Here is a 20,224-nt window from a genome sequence, read left to right on the forward strand (position 1 = left end):
TGTAATTATAGATGTGTTTTCCGATGGTCCTAGGCGACCCCTGTGAAAGGGCCGTTCGACCCCCAAAGGGATCGCGACCCACAGGTTGAGAACCGCGGACCTAAGGTGATATGCAGATGCATTTGGATAGACTGCTAAGTGAGAAGAAAATGTTACCATCAGTGCAGAAGATACACTATGCAATGTTAGTAGCAGACTCTCACCTTCTTTACACTTTTGTGGTTTTTCCCAATTCTAACATCAAAGGGGAAAAACAACAAATGTTACTAAGAAATCAACAAAAAGTAACCATTACCAGTTTCCTCTGACACCGCATATTCAAACAGGCTGTTTAGCTTTGGCAAAACTGGCTTTATCACATGTATCTGAAAACAAAAGCAAAAAGCCACATGAAATGAAAATCAGCCTTTAAAATCTTACAGGAATTTTAATCTATTTACGTAACAGCAGCCCTCCTGTTCCCCACCCCTATGTAAAAAATAAGCATGAGGCCTAATTCTTCTAGTTTTTAAGTAATAAAAATTCAAGTATGTAAGAGTATGACAAAGATAATGATTATAACCTAGAATACAGTGACAACAATTTGCATATAGACAGTGAATATCATACATTATGTGACAAAATCCTCAACTGTTCTGAGAAATAGGGCTGGTCATACGTGTATATTACAAAGAAGAAAAAACACGGAGATACATTCTCTACTCACTCGAGTTGCTCAAGGCCACACATTTTTTTTAAAAATTTTTTTAAAAATATATTTTATTGATTTTTTACAGAGAGGAAGGGAGAGGGATAGAGAGTTAGAAACATCGATGAGAGAGAAACATCGATCAGCCGCCTCCTGCACACTCCCTACTGGGGATGTGCCCGCAACCAAGGTACATGCCCTTGACCGGAATCGAACCTGGGACCCTTCAGTCCGCAGGCCGACGCTCTATCCACTGAGCCAAACCGGTTAGGGCAAGGCCACACATTTAGAAGTCAAGCCAGTTCAATGTTCTTCGTGCTTAGCCTGTGTTGCAGGTTCCAGTCTAATTTATGTATCTTCCAAATATACATAAACCAGTTTCTAAATAAACAGTGGGGGTATTATGGATCTATTGACTAAGGAAAACCAGAAAAGTTTATTTGAATTTAGAAATGCTCTTTCTTTATTCCTCATCCTTTAATTCAGTCCACAGTGCTTGCTGCAAATGTGGGCGGAGGCCTGGGCGATTCCACCGCTGGCTGCACCCCCAAGAGTCTGCAGCTCACAAACGGGGAACGCCTAGACCGGGGTTCTCAAGTGTGGTCCCCAGAGCAGCGGCTGGGGTGTCTCCTAGGATCCGATAAAATATTCAAACTCTCGGGGCCACCTCAGACCTACCGAATCAGGAACTGGGGAGCGGGCCCAGCTATTTATACTTTAACAAGCCACATGGGGGATTCGAATGAATGTTCAAGTTTGAGAACCACTGCACTAGATTCAGTCATCTTAGGAGATTCTGCTCAACTTAAAAACTTTATGATTCTACAAAAACTGATTTGAAGTCCACTGACAATGATTTTTCAAGTTTCCATCCTTAGGACCAGGTTGGCACAGATATAACAATTAAGGAAAAAAACAAAACACCTACAAAATTAAAAGGCAATTATTTACTTAGTAACCATTTACCTCAGAATAGCTTTAATCCTTTGAGTGCCAACCAATATCCTGGAACCTAGGAACTATGCTAAAATTGCCAAGGCATTTTTGCTGATTTTACAGCAATTTAGGCAGAAAATTATGAATCGCAAGTAAATGAAGTTACATATTGAAAAACTTAAGGAAACCTTAACTACATTGGCATATTTAGCAATAACATCATCACTAATAAAAGCAGACTTAGTACTGGACACCATTTTGAAGCTTTGATAGCGCCCCTGGCACTCTAGGGGTTAAGTAAAATTTTCCTAAGTGTGTATTTCTTTGGAGATTATTCATAATGTTGAGGAACTAACACTTCAGAAGTGTCAAGGGAGGATCGAATAAGACTAAATTCTCTGAATGATAACTTAAGTCAACTGAAAGTATTCTTTAATTTTCTGGGTTGACATCCCATTTTAAATTGCATTTATGCCAGAAAACAAGGCACACGATATCCAAGTTGGTCTTTCTGTATTGCTTCTACAGAATGGTCGGGGGGGGGGCGAGGGGGAGGGAAGAGCTGGATCTACGTGGGATTTATTAAAATATGGAAACTTACCTGATTTCCTTCTAGAGTTTCCATGATTAAAATGTAGTTTTCCCAAAACTTGAGAAGCTCTTCTTTTTTTTCCCCAGACCACCAAAACAGACTTGGGCCTGTTATAATGTGAAAAGGAAAATTAGTTGACAAATTTTACGGGTTTCTTAACAATACTAGACCTTAAAGTTTTGCCACTATTATCAAATGCTGTCTTCTCTAATTAGGAGGAGGTCCAAAATAAAAGCCTAGACAGAAAAAAAATAAAAAATAAAATTATATACATATATATATTTCAGAGAGGAAGGGAGAGGGAGAACTAGAACATAAATGATGAGAGAGAATCATTGATCGGCTGTCTCCTGCATGCCCCACACTGGGGATTGAGCCCGCAACCCGGGCCTGTGCCTTGACTGGAATCGAACTGTGACCTCCTGGTTCATAGGTTGATGCTCAACCACTGAGCCACCCTGACTGGGCAAAAGGAGATTTTTTTAAAAAAATTAAAATTGCTGTTTTGGAGTTCTGGGTAAGAATGACTGATCTGAACACATAAACTCTACTTTCTCTCCCTAAGAACCTCTTTGTATCAATAACAGAGTTTTTAAAGGCAAAAAACAAAAACAAAAAACCCAGTGGAATGGAGAAAACAGGAACAGACAACGGCGATGAAAACCAAGCAGACTCAAGAAGAGTGAGCATTAAGTTGGCACAAGGAAAGCAAAGAAAATTTTGATTTACAAAATCCCCCCAAACCTAAGGAACTGACGCAAAGTTACTTCTGTGAGCGGAGTGGAGAGCGAAGCTAAACTGCAGAGGGTTTGTGCAGTGAGCCTAAGAGGCGGGCGGACCCAGGCCCCCGTCCTCCTGAGCAAGGAAAAGCCTGGAATCTGTTCTCTGGAGAAGGCAGACAGTGGCCTCTGAACTGAGATGCACTGCACAAGGCCGAGCTCAGGGTGAGCAGCCATATAAAACTGGGGGTCAGGTGAACAGGGGTGCATCCTGGGTGCCGAGACCCCCCCTTCCAGCTGCCCCTCAGGTCCCAGCCTGCTGACCTCGCTGCAGGTTCGATCTGGTGGGCTGCATGCAGGAGGCAATCAGTCGATGTGTCTCTCACATCAATGTTTCTCCCCCCGCCCCCTTCCTAAGAAAAGCAATAGAAAGTTTTAAAATTACATGAAAATCTAATCTGCTCACAACTTCAGACAAAAATCCCTGACCAGTAATAAATGAACAAGTAGCTATAGTTGAAAAAGTAGACATTTCCTGAGACAATTTTTGAATCAATCCATTTCGGACTTTGCTAGCACAAGGATGGATTTAAGAGAAGAGAAGTGTATTTTCACACATTTCAGTAAACCAACCAATCAAATGTTACACACCAACTTCACTGAAGGGAGGCCTTGTTATTATTTCATCTACTCTTTTCAGTAAGAGAGCAGTAAGAAGCACAGCTCAAGATGTAAAAAAAGAATTTAAAATCTAACTCATTCTATTGAACCAATGGCAAAAAAATACCCTAAACATGCTGACTTAAGGACCATACAATTAACAAACATTAGTAAATCCTGCTCCTCAATTACCAAGGAAAATCTCAAAAAAAAGGTGATGGTTTCTATTACAGAATTCTAACTCAAGACCGAGTTCAGTCCTAGCCGGTTTGGCTCCGTGAGTAGAGCCTCGACCTGCAGACTGAAGGGTCCCCGGTTCGATTCCGGTCAAGGGCACATTCCCGGGTTTCGGGCTCGATCCCGGTGGGAGGCGAGCAGGAGGCAGCCGATCAATGGTTCTCTCTCATCACTGATGTTCCTCTCTGAAATCAATAAAAAATCAAAGACCAAGCTCACCTGGTCAGTACAGGTGATTTCCAATCAGATGGCAGCTAACTGAACCTTCTTTTCTATTGGAGTGGACCTACCCCCATATGGTGCCCACGTGGGCCCAGTCCCTAAATCCCCAAATGATCCCGCGGATCCGGAAGGCTGGGAGCCCCACCCCCCTCGGCTACAATGGCTGGTGTCACTCTAGATGAGGGTCCCCGGGTTTTCGGGGCGCTATGGGGACCACGGGAGTAACCAAATTGGGCCTGGATGGGAGACACGACCTCGAGGGGCTGGTTTCCAAACCCAGGCACCTCCCTCCCCTCCAGCCGCGCAAGGCAGGGCAGGGCAGGGCCGGGGTCGGGGCAGGTACCGTTTGCTTCCCCGGAGCCGCAGGTGCAAGGGACGCCCTGCTCGGCCGACACCTCCGCGGCCCGCTGCAGCAGGTACCGCGCTTGCTTGCGGGTCAGCGCGTCCTCGGCGTCCGCCAGCCCCGCCTGCACCGTCCGCCAGAACCTCGCGCAGCGCCGCGCGTCCGGGCCCGCCTCGCGCTCGCCGGGCGCGGGCAGCAGCCGCTCGGCCAGGGCGCTCAGCACCTGCAGCCGCGGGCCCACGCGGCCGGGCCCCGAGGGCGCCACCAGCCCGCCCCACACGGCCCGCAGCGCCGCCCCGCCGCCCCGGCCCAGCGCCGGCAGCAGCCGCCCGGCCGCCAGCGCCGCCGCCTCCCCGTCGCCGGCCAGCGCCAGGGCCAGCGCGGCCTCCGCCACGCGCTGCAGCAGCGGCCCGTCCTCGCGGGGCCGCAGGCAGGGCCCCACGGCCGCCAGCACCTCCACGGCCGCCTCGGCGCGCCCCTCGAGGCCGGGCACGGCCCCCGCGGCCCGCAGGTCGCGCAGCGCCTCCTCGGCCAGCGTGGCCGCCAGCGGCGGGCCCCCCGCGAGGCGCGCGCAGGTCCGCAGGGCCGCGCCCGCCGCCCTCAGCAGGCGCCGGCGGGACCGGGCCGGCGGGTCTGCGTCCGGGGCCCCCGCGGGGCAGGCGCGCAGGCGGCGCAGCAGCGGCACCAGGTACCCGGCGGCGACCTCGCGCGCGGCCTCCGGGAGCGCGTCCCCGCCGCCGCGAGCCGCCTCGTCCTCCAGCCGCTGCAGGAGAAAGTGCAGCGTCTCCACGCGCTCCGCGGACGCCTCCCCTTGGCACAGCGTCCGGAGCAGGACCCGGGGGTCCCGGCTCAGCCCGAGCAGCGCTTCCGCGAGAACCCACTCCATTTGCCCCGCGCGCCGCCGCCGACCCCGGCGCGTAAAACAGGCAAGGCCGAGGGCGTGCGCGTGCGCGGCCGCCCAAGCAGAGGTGTGCGCGTGCGCGTGCGCGTGCGCGGTCGGCTCAAGCGGGGGTGTGCGCGTGCGCAGCCGGCCCAAGCGAGGGTATGCGCGTGCGCGGCTGGCTCCGGAGCTACCACCGCTCAGCGGTCCATCTGGGCGCGGTGTGCAACCTGGTCCATCAGCGCTGCCTGGAGGCTGGACCCGCCCGCCCGCCCGCCCTGTTTGCCTCGTTTCTTAGTAAAACGTCAGTGTAGTATCTCCACCAGCTCCATGGATTCCTCCTTCGAGATCGCCCTGCCTAAGGGCCCGGACTCAGTCAGGTGTGCCTGTGAGGTTGTCCATCACAATCACCTGGAAACTTATCTTCCAAGAAGGCGCAGGCCGGCGCCGCCCGCGAAAAAATGGACACAGCGGGGTCTGAAATGGGTTGCTGACATCTGCATGAAAATTAAGAAGGACAATGATTTCGAGGGCCCAGCCAGGTGTGGCTCAGCGGTTGAGCAACGACCCAGGAACCAAGAGGTGGATTCCTGGTCAGGACACATGCCCGGGTTGTGGGCTTGATCCCCCGTAGGGGGCGTCTGCAGGAGGCATCCCATCCCTGATTCTCATCATCGATGTTTACATCTCTCTCCCTTCCTCTCTGAAAATAAGAAATACATATTTTTTAAAAACGATAGAGAAGCACTGAAAAGCTCTCTAGCTATGGGCTAGACTCGAGCTAGGGCTGAATAATGCCCATGCCAGCTCTGCAAGTCAAATGCCCAAGCGGACTCGAGCGTGCAGATCTACCCACACGCTGTGCTCCCACGTGCAATCTCAGAAATAGTCCTTGTGTCAGGATGTTCGGTATTTCTGACAGCGCCTGCTGCTGCTAGATGCAGAAACAGAAAACCATGTTAGCATGCACGGTGCTGGTTTGATGTCTGGCTCAGACCCAGGCAAACGGAATCAGTGAAGTGGGCTTTCTTTGCATTCTCCCCCTAACGACCTCCCAGTAGTCAGTGGAGAAAACATACTCCCACTTTCAAAGACCTTGCCATGTAATCCGCACAAGGGATAAAGCATAATTTAAAGTTTTTAAAATATATTTTTAAAGCCACACTTAGTTTTATAGTTTAGGTTATATATTTTTTCAAGTTATTTAAATTTAAACTTACCCGACATCATATATGCAAGGTTTTCCCATATTTCCAGTCATTTACTTTTCAGTGACAATGTATAAATGGTCCTCTTGTTCTATTCCATTTAGAATGAGGCAGCAAACATCCATTGCTTTCGACTTATAATGTGCCATAAATACCAGTTGCCGTCAACAGTATGTTCTCCATAAATCTATTAACCAAGCTGGGCAACAGCCTTGAGCCCTTAACAAATCAAGATATGCAAATATCAGGTGCTCAATATCAGTAGTCATTAGAGAAATGCAAATTAAATCTTCCATAGATACCACTTTCTACCCATTAGAATAGCTAACATTTAAAAGATTGAAAACACCAAATGACAAGGGCCACGGATATGGGGCGATCTGAACTCCCACACATTTCTGGCGGGTGTGTAAATGGTCCAATCGCTTTGGAAAGCTTGTTTCTAAGAAAGTCAAAATATACCTACTTTGTGATTCGGCATTTCCACCCCCTAGGTGTTTGCCTCTAAAATAAATAAAAATATATGCCAACAAAAATGTTTGTACAAGGATGTTTTTGATATTACTCATTATAACTAAGAGCTTGTAACAATTTAGAATGGATAAACAAATTGTGGTGTGTTCATATAATATTGCTATTTAGGAATGAGAGAGAATGAATGACTAACCCATAAATCTTAACCCATAAATGAATGACTAACCCATAGATTTATGCAACATGCATAAATCGCAAAGACATTGCGTGGAACAAAAAAGCCAGGGACACCAAAGTTGACGTACTGCATGATTCTATTTACATGAAATTGAATAACAAACAACAGTCATCTACGGAAAGAAATGAAAGCAGCCTCGAAACTGGAGGTTGACTGAGACAGGGCCTAGGGAACTTTCCGGGGTGATGAAAACAGTCTATCTAGAATAGGGTGTTGGTTTCACATTTGTCAAAACTCCCCTGATTGAACCCTTATGATCTATGCCAGCCGTGGGCAAACTACGGCCCGTTTGAAATGAATAAAACTAAAAAAAAAAAAGACCGTACCCTTTTATGTAATGATGTTTACTTTGAATTTATATTAGTTCACACAAACACTCCATCCATGCTTTTGTCCCAGCCCTCCGGTCCAGTTTGAGAACCCATTGTGGCCCCTGAGTCAAAAAGTTTGCCCACCCCTGATCTATGCATTTTGCTGAGTGTGAGCTTTACCTCCATTAAAAAAAAAAACAACAACAACATTAAGCCCAGCTGGTGTGGCTCAGTGGTTGAGCATCAACCTATGAACCAGGAGGTCAGGGTTCGATTCCCGGTCAGGGCACATGCCCGGGTTGCGGGCTTGATCCCGAGTGTGGGGCGTGCAGGAGGCAGCCAATCCATGATTCTCTCTCATCATTGATGTTTCCATTTCTCTCTCTCCCTCTCCCTTCCCCTCCAAAATCAATAATATATATATATATATATATTTTTTCTTCCTGTATAATAAAGAGGTAATATGCCAAATTATATATTTCAAAAAATTATGTTAATGGAGTAAAAGCAGGGATGACGCACGCAATGTCAGCCCAGAGCCACCAGATGGCAGATGGCATCCACTGTGCAGGCAGGTGGCCTTGGGCTGGGACCAGCGCTGGTGCAGGCCCAGGGGAGCCCGTCCTGCCACGCTTTCCCCCATAGAGACCTGTCCACAGAGGAGCTCGTGAAAACCGCCCTGCACAGCGGTCTCCTCCTGTCCATCCCCCCCTGGACACAGGGTCTGAGCTGTCCCAGGCCCATCCGTTTCCAAGGCATCTGGAGGCCGGGAGCCTTTTGCTTCCCTTCTGAAATCCACCCTCGTGGTGAAATGGAATCTCCAGTGGGGGGAGGGGGGGGGGGAAATCTCTCCAGGATTGTTTATTAGGGCAACCACATGTCTGGCAGGGAAACCAGGCCTGCGAACACTTACTCGGGCGTTCTGGCTGCCAGCGCGGTGGGTGCCGGCTTTGACGTAATCCCCAACCTCAGCCCTCAGCTGGGGAGTTCATGGTGTTACTCACCCCGCTGGGCACGAAAGGAAGGCTTGCATGGGGGTGGTGATGGCTGGCCCAGAGCGCTAGAATGAGGCATAAGGGATGCAGGCCACCCAGGCAGTGAAGTAACCCCCCAGAAATGCAGGGCCTGGAGTGGGACGGAAATGGGGCAAGCAGTCATTCCCGGGCCCTTACTCAGGGATGCTGACAGTCCCTCGGCCTGCGGTGCGCCAGCCTCCTAACGGGGTGTTATGGAGACGCTACCAGGAAGTAGTCGGAATCTAGCAATTGGAACGCGATGGTTGCCCGGCGCTGGGTCCTCAGCAGTGGGCCCTGTTTTTCTGTTCCGTTCCAATAGCAATGAATGATGAAGAACCTAGTTTTTTTCTTGTTTGTTTGTTTTTTATATATATATATTTTATTGATTTTTTACAGAGAGGAAGGGAGAGAGATAGAGAGTTAGAAACATCGATGAGAGAGAAACATCGATCAGCTGCCTCCTGCACATCTCCCACCGGGGATGTGCCAGCAACCAAGGTACATGCCCTTGACCGGAATCGAACCTGGGACCTTTCAGTCTGCAGGCCGACGCTCTATCCACTGAGCCAAACCGGTTTCGGCAAGAACCTAGTTTTTGAATGGAAACTCCATTCCCGTGCCCGGGTGATGCTGGAGAGCTATTACTAGTATTTCCTCCTTTCTTGTTTTTTGTTTTTTTTTTTTCAGAAGCAGGGAGAGAAGAAGCAATACTCAAACACAGTATGGCCCGTAGTGCTGATCCACTGGGGACTTGGGTGACTCACGGAAAGCAGGATCTAATCTTTACGTCGGGATGGATGCATACGCCCGACGTGTTTTAGAAGCACTTTCTTAGTTAATCTTCGTGGCAACTACTTGGGGGTTGGCAGTGGTCCCGTGTTTCAGATGAGGAACCCAGGCTCAGAGAGGTTGAGCAGGTTGCCCAACGCCACACAGCTAGGCAGCGTGAGAGCCAGGACCTGGGACCAGCTCTTTCTGACTGCAAGGCCTGGGTTTGGTCTCCTGCTCCAGGGCATTTCATAGACTCACAGAACCTCCAAGTTGGGAGGTACCTGGGAGGCCACTTAGATGAACCTTCTAGAACAGGCAGGCACCCTTTTCCATGAGTTGAAAGTCAAAATGCACATAAATGTGCCTGAAATCAAAAGCTGATCAAGCCGAAACCGGTTTGGCTCAGTGGAGAGTGTCGGCCTGTGGACTGAAAGGTCCCAGGTTCGATTCCGGTCAAGGGCATGTACCTGGGTTGCGAGCACATCCCCAGTGGGAGATGTGCAGGAGGCAGCTGATCGATGTTTCTCTCTCATCGATGTTTCTAACTCTCTATCTCTCTCCCTTCCTCTCTGTAAAAAATCAATAAAATATATTTAAAAAAAAAAAAAAAGCTGATCGAGCCCGGCCCGCGTGGCTCAGGGGTTGAGCGTCAACCTAGGAACCAGGAGGTCACAGTTCGATTCCCGGTCAGGGCACAGGCCTGGGTTGCGGGCTCGATCTCCCAGAGGTGGACGTGCGGGAGGCAGCCAATCAATGATTCTCTCTCATCATGGATGTTTCTATCCCTCTCTCCCTCTTTGTTCCTCTCTGAAATCAATAAAAATAAATTACAAAAGCTCCCTGGGTACTAGGCAAAGCTCACTGAGTGGGGTGCAGGGAGGGGACCGGCCTCAGGCCACACAAGTTGGGTGCCCGAGCCAGAAATACACACAGCACCCTGTGCCCCCCTGGGCCCTGGCACTGCTTGCCCTAGCTCTGTGTGAATTTGGGGAGGAAACCCCAAACCAGGGTTCAGTTTTCATTACGTGCCCGAAACTTGGCCCGAGCTCATGAAAACGCTCCCTGTTGGTGTGGGAACCTGCAGGCAGAGGAGCTGGGTTCTGCCCCGCATCCGCCCCCACCGGGGCCGGGAGGCGTTCCTGGGCCTGAGCGGGGACCAGGTGCTCACTGGCCCGGAGTGGCCCTGGGCCACCAGGATGCCACCACGCAGGCCACAGCTGCTGCCAGTGCCTCGCAGCTCAGACAGGACGACTGGGGGTGAGAGGCAAGGAGGCGATGATTGAGGGAGCCTGCCTCTCCGTTTGCAAATGAAGTTATGGAAGCTGCAGGGAGATTGATATTGGTAATTAACTGGTAATGGCTGCGTAAAGCTGCCTGAGTCGGAATTCCTGTAAAATACTGAAGGGACGGAGGCCCTTTGGAGAAATGTCTTCTTGTGTAGCATTTTCAGAAGCAATTTGGGTTTCTGTAGCACTTATTTACTTACTTAATATATTTTTATTGATTCCAGAGAGGAAGGGAGAAGGGGAGAGAGAGAGAGAGAAACATCCATGATGAGAGAGAATCATGGATCGCCTGCCTCCTGCACACCCCGCACTGGGGATCGAGCCCGCAACCCAGGCACGTGCCCTGACCGGGAATCGAACCGTGACCTCCTGGTTCATAGGTCAACGCCCAACCATTAGGCCACACCGGCCGGGCCAAAGGTATTCTTTTCATGCACAGACCGAAGTCAAGGCAAGGCCGGGGGTGGAAGAGGGAGCCCACATGATAAGACTAAACATCTACCGCCCTTCAGCACAGCAGGTGCTGGGCACACGGAGTCTCAGGAGGATTGAAAACAGAAGATTCCATCCGTCATTCGAAGACGCGGATTTTAAATGCAATTACTGTATCTAATTAGCGGCTTCATCTTCGGTGCCAGCGAATCTGGAATGTAATCTCTGATTGCACAGAATGGAAGACTAAGCAGCTGAAAGGGCGGGGGTAGCTCGTTGCTGACGGGTGGACGGTGTGGTCGCCACGGCCAAATGGTAGGAAAGGGATGGAGAGCCCTGGCTGGTGTGGCCCAGTGGGTTGATCGTTGCCCCTTGTATGGCTGGTTGGATTCCAGGTCAGGGCACAAGCCTGGGTTTTGGGCTCAATCCCCAGTAGGGGGCGTGCAGGAGGCAGCCGATCCATGATTCTCTCTCATCATTGATGTTTCTCTCTCTCTCTCCCTTCCTCTCTGAAATCCATAAAAATATATTTAAAACAAACAAACATGAAACTCAGGAGGTCAGACCCCCAAAGTCCTTGCTGGAAATCATAGTCACCAAGCTCAGCCAGCCCCACCATCCCAGCCCCTGGGGGATGCATGAATATGGGGGAAAGGGAGGAAGTGAGGGACAAGGAAACCGTATTCTGGTTCCAGGAGCCCTATGGGAGGTTAAAGCACCCCTTCCCGCCTCCTCACACGTGTCTAATCTATTCCCCGCCCCCCCCCCCCACCTTCCTTGTCGCCCAAGGGTGAGGGAGCGAGTCTAGCTCAGGTTCACCCAGCACCAGCCGGTTCTCTGCCTCTGGCCCCCAGCTCTGTGGGGCTGCTCCTTGCCATCCTCCCCCCTCCCCCCGGGTCCTGCCAGCGGACAAGTACAGGCTGGGGCCGTTGCACCCCGGCAGGTCTAAGTGGGGTGCAGAGAGGCAAGCTCTCCTGTGCGCACCCAGCGAAGCGAGGGAGGGTCGAGTGTCCAGGAGACACCCCCTGGAGGGAGCCCCATTGTTCCTGCTCACGTCCACATGCGTGTGGCCTGCACGGTCCTTGAGCCTCTCACACACCACTGGACAGGGGTGAAGAGGGCGCAGGTGCCAGGCCGGCCCTGCCCTGGAGGACAAGTCTGGGGACGGTGAAGGCTGAGCCTGTGCACAGAGCGGGGGCTCCATACCAGGTCTGACCCAGCTTGGCCACACCAGCCAGGCCACTTAAGTTCTCTGGATTTGGGAGTTCTCACTCTTTTTTTATTTTATTATTAAATATTTTTATTGATTTCAGAGAGGAAGGGAGAGGGAGAGAGAGATAGAAACAACAATGATGAGAGAGACTCATTGATTGGCTGCCTCCAGGAAGCCCCCTAACTGGGGATCGAGCCCGCAATCCTGGCCTGTGCCCCTGACCAGAATCGAACCCGGGACCCTTCCATCCACAGGCCGACGCTCTATCCACTGAGCCAAACCGGCTAGAGCGGAGTTCTCACTCTTAAACGAGGAGCTTAGATTTCATGAAATCTCTAAAAGTTCATGTCAAGCGTTAAAGCCGGTGATCCTAGCCCTAGCCAGTTTGGCTCAGTGGATAGAGCGTCGGCCTGCGGACTGAAGAGTCCCGGGTTCGATTCCAGCCAAGGACGTGCACCTCGGTCGCAGGCTCGATTCCTGACCCTGGTGGCAGCCGATCCATGATTTCCTCTCATCATTGATGTTTCTCTCTCTCTCTCTCTCTCTCTCTCTCTCTCTCTCTCTCTCTCCCTCTCCCTTTCTCTCTGAAGTCAATAAAAACATATGTAAAAACCCCACAGATTGAAGCGCCTCAAACTATGTATGTGCTGTGATGAATTACCACAGCAACTGCCCCTCAAGGTGAAGGAGGGTGGGGTGGGGGGGTAACTGAACTTCGGGGAGCTGTGGTCCACATGGGGAGAGCAGGCAGAGGTGTGAGCTCAAGACTCCTTTCACCCACTTGGATGTGGTCGTTTTCAGTGAAAAAATTCCCAGATGAAGGTGGCGATCGAGTGACCAGGTCAGCGAATAAGGACACGGGAAATGAGGGGACCGGTGTCACGTGGGCCACGGGAGACGATGGCTCTCGGCCGGCAGGGGACGCGCAAGGTCACCGCCCACACGGTCTTCTGTCTCGCAGACACCCTGAGAGCGAGGTCAGAGGGCAGGCCATTCGAGGGGGTCGATTCCAGCCAGTCTCCGCCAGCGGTTTTGTTCTGTGACATGTCCCCCCACCCCGTAACCGGATCATTGTTGGGTTCGGCTAAGCTGGGGAGGGAAGAGGGCTTGGCCTAAGGGAGATAAAAGCAGGGAGAGGCGGCTCCTGGCACTCTCGGCTGGCGGCCCAGTTTCTCCCAAAATAGGTCCCCTCCAGGCAGAAGCAGAAATTGAAACCCCCCCCCGAACCCCCCTCGAATGCTTTGAATAGAACAAACACGCATTTCCACGGAAGACACGCGTTTCCAAAGATCCTAGCAACAGGGTGCACAGCTGCTCGGCCACCTGAGTGCGTTTGGAAAAGGGAAAGCTCTTCGCATTAAAGATGCAGGAATGTCTGTTGACATATTAAGGAAACAACCTCAGGGGACAGCTGACGAGGCATCACCAAGGGAACCGTGACGCAAACGGGTCCATTTTTACGGGCTGGCGCGTGGCCAGCCTCCCGGGCTGATGGCTGATGTAATGCTGATCTCTCTCTGGGTTCGTACTACTTAGATATCAGCCCGGCGGCTCCGGCAGCTGCAATCAATACAGGCTCCTTTTATAGAAGATAGTAAAGGAGGGAGAAAGAGAGAGAGAGAGAGAGAGAGAGAGAGAGAGAGAGAGAGAGAGAAAGAGAGAGAGACGCCAGGCCCTGGTGTGCTGAAATCCTACACATTGTGCTAAAAATAGGAAAGGAAGAGACAGGTTTCGCTAGAAGAAGCACCTTAGCCCACTCGGATGTCTTGCTTCTCCCCAAGTAAGTCCAGTTGGCTACAAAAGGTATTGCTATTTCATCACACTCATTATTTTATTTATTTTTGAGAGTGAGAGAAACAGCGATATGTGGCTCCAATTGTTTATGCATTCATTAGTTGATTCTTACAATTGCCCTGACAAGGGATCGAACCCAAAACCTTGGTGTATCAGGATAACACTCTAGTCTTGCCCTAGCCAGTTTGGCTCAGTGGATAGAGCGTCAGCCTGTGGACTGAAGGGTCCCAGGTTCAACTCTAGTCAAGGGCACATGCCCAGGTTGCAGGCTTGATCTCCAGTAGGGAGTGTGCAGGAGGCAGCCAAAAAATGATTCTCTCTCATCATTGATGTTTCTTTCTCTCCTTTCTCTTCCTCTCTGAAATCAATTTAAAAAATGTTTGTTTTTTTTTTAAAAAAAAGGATAATGGTCTAACCAACTGAGCTGCCCAGCCGGGGCTCATAACACTCTTATTTATTTATTTATTTATTTATTTATTTATTTATTTATTTTTAAAGCATAACTAAAGAATAGGCCTAATTCCCAGCTGGGCTACATGATGATGGAAGAAAACAGAAGACATTAGGTGGGAATGTGAAAATAATGATGTTTTTCATTATTGAATAAATGGACCGGTTCCTTTTAAACTTATGTGTAAAAGATTGTGTTTTAAAAGGGTCTTTCTTCGAGACCACTGCTTTTCAGTTATTTCAGAGTAAATAAGAATGAGAGTGACGCACATTTTCATCAGTCTGGGATCGAATGCTCCGTCACATGTCCTCTGTCGGGGATTGAGGCCACTTCTCATGTCCTCTGTCGGGCTCAGCGATTTTAAATGACCAAGAGTGATGAAGAAGAACTTATGTTTATATATGTGTATAGATAGATAGATTTCAGAGAGGAAAGGAGAGAGAGATAGGAACATCCATGATGAGAGAGAATTATGGATCCGCTGCCTCCTGCATGCCCCACACTGAGGATCGAGCCCACAACCTGGGCCTGTGCCCTGACCAGAAACTGAACCGTGACCTCCCGGTTCCTAGGCCGACACTCGGCCCCGAAGCCACGCCGGCCGGGCTCGCTGACTAATTTTAACAATCATAATGAAATGACGGGGAGGATGAATGAAGTCTACAAGGATGTAGTGACACATGAATGTGATAAAAAATGGCACATTATTCGTCTTTAACTGTTCCTCGCACCTTTGAGGTAGGTCTTATTTTCTCATTTTCTCCACCTAGAGGACCTTGGAGCTCCAGGGGGTCTATAAACCATTTGGATTTGGTAGGAGAAGTTGATGGGTGTGTGTGTGTGTTTTTCTGGGAGGCGGGCTCCTATCTTTCACTAGATTCTCAGTGACGTCAAGGGCCCCCACGAAGGTTAAAACGGATTGATCTTAAGGAGTTCAAAAACCCTTCACAAATCTGATCTCAAGTGTCCTCCACCTCCACTTAAATAGACACCCATCTGTGGCTTTCCTCTGGCAAGCTTTTGTTGTCGGCCTCTACATCCTCCCCTAAAATGCTTAAAAAATAGACTTTGCACCACATGGGGCCCGGGTGTGATTTGTTGTGTATGAACTGGCTGAGACGGAGGGTGTGTCACGGCTGTTCGTTTTGTCCGAATTCCCCTCTCAATCCATCTCACATTGACTGTGTTTTATAAACATGGGACATACTGAGAAATACCATGTTGTCCACACAACTTGCGTGGTTCCCATTGAAGGCCTGCTAAACATATAGTATCCACGTGTCAACGTGGCTTTCAAACACAACAAGAATCCCTCGTTTGAAAATTCCAAGGAAGCCCACAGCCCAGACCAGGTGGTTTTGACAAGTTTCACTTCCCGTTTCTCACTTCCCCGTGATTGCACGTGTCCTTGTGTCGTGTGTACATTATGCCTCAAGCGTTTCGTATACAAACATGTCGTATAGCCCGGCCGGCGTGGCTCAGTGGCTGAGTGTCCACCAATGAACCCGGAGGGAGGTCACGGTTCGACTCCTGGTCAGGGCACATGCAACCCGGCTGGATCCCCAGTAGGGGGCGTGCAGGAGACAGCCGATCTGTGATTCTCTCTCATCATTGATGTTTCTCTCTCTCTCCCTCTTCCTTCCTGACATCAATAAAAATATATTTTTAAAAATAATCTTAGGCATGTGACTCGAAGCCTGCGTGTGAACTCGACCCAGGGGGACCAGGGAAGGAACCATCAGCTTCTCTCATCACCAATCTTCTTCCTGCGTCAGCAACTTCAAGCTGAGAGGAGGCGGGTGGAGAGCGTCCAGGAACCGAAAGCTCTGAGGTGTGCAAATCATACGCAGAGCTGGCTTCTGGCTTCCAAATCATTCAAAATGCTCGTTTGCTTTGCATGGAAATGACCACGGCCCCGGATCGAGGTTCAGAACCCAGAGGAGAGTTTAGAACCAGGACCGGCCTTATGCCTGTAATGGGCAGCTCAGGGGACTAAGGAGGGAGCAGCCGATGGGAGGACAGTCTAAATGTCAGTTCATTAAGAAACCAAAACTTGCCTATTCGTTCTCAGTAAAATCTCTCTATATAAAAGCCTAAACGACCAGCTGACCGGCTGACAGGCTGGTAGCTATGACGCACACTGACCACCAGGGGGCAGACACTCAATGCAGGAGCAGAAACCACAGGCATGGAAACATGGAACAGACTGATGAATCTCAGAGGGAAGGGGGAAGGGGGGGGGGGGGAGAAGAGAGTAACCAAATATCTTATATGCATACTAGAGGCCCGGTGCATGGATTCGTGCACTGGTGGGGTCCCTCGGCCTGGCCTGCACCCTCTCGCAATCCGGGACCCCTCAGGGGATGTTGGAGAGCTGGTTTTGGCCCAATGCCCGCAGGCCAGGCTGAGGGACCCCACTACGTGCACTGGGCCTCTAGTAAATCCTATACAATAAAAGCCTAATATGCAAATTGATTGAACGGCGGAACAATGGGTGGAATGACCGGTCGCTATGATGCACACTGACCACCAGGGGGCAGACGCTCAATGCAGGAGCTGCCCCCAGCCCGCAGGCCTCAGGCCAGCCAAGGTGGGTGCCAGCGGGGCCCCCCAATCGCCCTGCTGGTCGCCCTGCAGATGGCCCTGATCGCTGACTAGGCTAGGGACCCTCCCCATGCACGAATTTCATGCACCGGGCCTCTAGTAAATAAATAAATAAATATCCCCACTGGTGTGGCTCAGTGGTTGAGCATCAACCTATGAACCAGGAGGTCACAGTTTGATTCCCAGTCAGGGCACAGGCCCCGGTTGAGGGTTCGATCCCCAGTAGGGGGTGTGCAGGACTGGACGCCCTGGTTCATAGGTCGATGCTCAACCACGGAGCCACGCCGGCCGAGCCACAGTTTGCTCTTTAGAAGCCCTGGGTCATCATCTTGTTCGAGCTTCTGTGGCAGCTGGACTCGCCCCAATTCACAAGCTCCTGGTGTGGCCTCCGCCACCAGAGCACGGACGTCACAGAAGCCACGGGGGCCAGGCCGCGAGCTGACAGGCCACTATGCTTCCCGGGGAGTCGAGAGGGGGGGCTTCCTTCCACGGAGAAAGGAAAAAGCCCCAACGACGACGACGAAACTGAATTTAAAATCCCCCAGAGATGGCCCCGGCGACAAAAACAACAGCGCTCACGTGGGAACGTCGGCGCCGCAGGGCCCGCGTGGGATCGGAGACAGACGCCCCCACCCCCCTCCCCGGGAAGGGGAGCCGTCCTCTTTGGCTGACTCCCCTGGCTCCGTGCTGCCTACCATTCTGCAGCGAGGATCCAGGAACATGAGCGAAGGAAACGGAGGGAACGTGTCCTGGGAGCCCAGCTGAAGCCAAGAACAGGACAGGCGATGCGAGCCGCGCGGGAACGCGGCCAAGAGCCCGTTCCCGGGCCAGCTGTTTTCCAGCCCAAACCTGCCCGATGGCTCAGCGTGGACTGTGGTTCTGGGACCCGTTCTCCACGGGAAAGGAGCCCTAATGAGCACTGGCACCTTCCACCGGGTCAGTGGGGCCCACGGCGCAGGAACAGCAGCTGCTGCCAATCCGGTTCTGAGAGGAAAGAGAGGGAGGGCGGGAGGGCAGCTGGTGTGGCTCAGTGGTTGAGCATTGGCCTAGGGACCAGGAGGTCACGGTTTGATTCCCGGTCAGGGCCCACGCCCGAGTTGCAGGCTCGATCCCCAGTGTGGGGCGTGCAGGAGGCAGCTGATCAATGACTCTCTCATCATTGATGTTTCTCTCTCTCTCCCTTCCTCTTTCTGAAACCAATAAAAATATATATTAACAAAATAAAAATAATAAAACGACACCCTGCATTTATAAAACCAAGAGGCTGTGGGTGAGGAGGACTCGGCGGTGCTTGCCGCCTGGTCCGTGCTAACAGGACGGTCTGTTCACACTCACACGCATCCTCTGCGCCATGTCCTGCCCAGGCTCCTGGGGAAGAGGTGTGGGCTCGGGGCCTTGGACACCGTCCTGGGCAGCCTGAGTCACCCCGGGCATCTGAGTCCCAGAAAGAGGCTGCTCCGTTTGGAACCAGTGATGCAGACACCTGAGTCCTGAGCAGGAGGGAGTCCAGGACGGATGGGGTTGTGGCGAGAGGGGTCGGCTGGTCTCTCCGGCCGGCGCACCCTGAGCCTCGGTGGCCTGCCTTTCGGGGCCCACCCTCTGCTCCTGAAATAGCCTGTGTGGCTGATGGGCCTGCAGGACCCGAAACCTGGTCCGGGGGCCTAGCAGTCCCGGGCTCCGGGGCGCCCCTCCTGCCCGCAGGTTCACTCTGAAGCCAGAAGAAAAATCCCTCAGCCGGTCCCGCAGCCCAGGGACGGGAAGGGGCAGCCCAGGGCAGGGGCGCGTGGCTTTGCCCTTCCAAGCGCGTCGGTTGCACTTTTATTGTTTTTCCTCCCGAGACGTTAGGTCGTCTCCAGGATGAGACGCCCCTCTCTTCTAGAATTTCCAGGAAGCCCATCGCCTCCCACGTGTTAGAGTGAAACGGAATCCAAACCGAAGTTTGGGGCTCTTTCTCCCGATTCAGGAAAAAATTGGGAGCTTGGCAACGCGAATGGAAAGACACACACACACACACACACACACACACACACACAACGGCCGTGGAATCTTGGGGTGTTTTTCTCATTTGGGCCGCGGGTGTACGTTTTATAAAGCGCACACAGGAGAATTCCAGCTCAGAGAGCCACTGCTCGGAGAGATAGAAACCCTTGTAATTCATGTTGTGCATAATGGCTTTGGCAGGCCCCGGCACAGAAATTTCCAGAAGTGTTTGCGTGGCAGCCGCTCGTAGCCAATTCACATTTTTTTTTTTTTTTTTTTTTTTGGAGCGATCCTGGCCGGCCGCCCAGCCTACAGAAAAAGTCTTGTATCTCCCCGAGCTTGGCTGGCCTCGCTGACGCGCTTCCAGGCGGCATGGCAGCCTGGGCCGGGCTCCGTTTCCAGGGCCAAAAAGGCTCCTGCTACTTGCGCTGTTCCCAGAGACCAGATGTGCTGAATGCAGAGCGAGCGCGGCCAAGCCCAGAGTAATCACAGAACCCGTCATTAACATTTTCTAAAAACGAAAAAAATGCCATCGGAACACCAGATGACTGTTTGCCTTTGTTTGCTTCACGCCCTGTTACTGGAACCCTCGGGGGATGGGAACAGGAGGGGGGAGCGGGGGGGGGGCGGGGGGGGTAGGAGGCCGGCGCTGGCAGCGGCGAAGGCAAACACGCTGTTTACCGTCACACCCTGCACCTCTGAGCTGCGAGTGAGAAAGTCAAGGCCCTGGGGTGCCCCCCCTTCTTCCCTTCCCTTCCCCCCATCCCTGCATCCCGCCACCCACAACCCCCTCCCAGCCAGGGCTCTGCAGGACTGGCTGTCACCCCACTGGAAAGCCCTGGAAAGTTGAAGAGGACTGGGATTTGACCTTGACGGGGAGGAAGGTGGAGGGGACGGGAGGGTGAGCTGGGACTTGGCAAAGGGAAAGATATGCAGGAGTTGAAGCAGTGCCCGCCGCTGCTGGCAGAACCAGAGGCGTCTGGGCAGCTTGGGGAGACCAGGAAGCCGTGTGGCTTGGTAGGAGCCCTGGCCGGGCTTCTGTGGGTAAACCTTAAAGTATTTATTTTATTTTTTATTTTTTTATTGATTTCAGAGAGGAAGGGAAAGGGAGAGAGAGAGAGATAGAAACATCAATGATGAGAGAGACTCATGGACCAGCTGCCTCCTGC

The 20,224-nt window shown here is 51.7% G+C and overlaps 1 protein-coding gene across 1 annotated transcript in view; it reads right to left on the reverse strand.

The window, feature by feature from the left end:
* TARBP1 (tRNA guanosine 2 -O-methyltransferase TARBP1) overlaps positions 1 to 5,283 on the reverse strand; it is a gene marked incomplete at its 5' end in the record, with an annotated part of 30,763 nt that extends 25,480 nt beyond the window's left edge. Inside the window, 3 exons of the mRNA XM_081114515.1 lie at positions 296 to 365; positions 2,226 to 2,323; positions 4,398 to 5,283. Of these exons, the coding sequence (XP_080970641.1) occupies positions 296 to 365; positions 2,226 to 2,323; positions 4,398 to 5,283 (1,054 nt within the window). The remainder of the gene's footprint in view (positions 1 to 295; positions 366 to 2,225; positions 2,324 to 4,397) is intronic.
* Positions 5,284 to 20,224: the final 14,941 nt, after the last annotated feature.

The sequence above is a fragment of the Myotis nattereri genome, assembly GCF_964212035.1.
Source record: "Myotis nattereri genome assembly, chromosome: 20".
NCBI classification, from domain to species: Eukaryota; Metazoa; Chordata; class Mammalia; order Chiroptera; family Vespertilionidae; genus Myotis; species Myotis nattereri.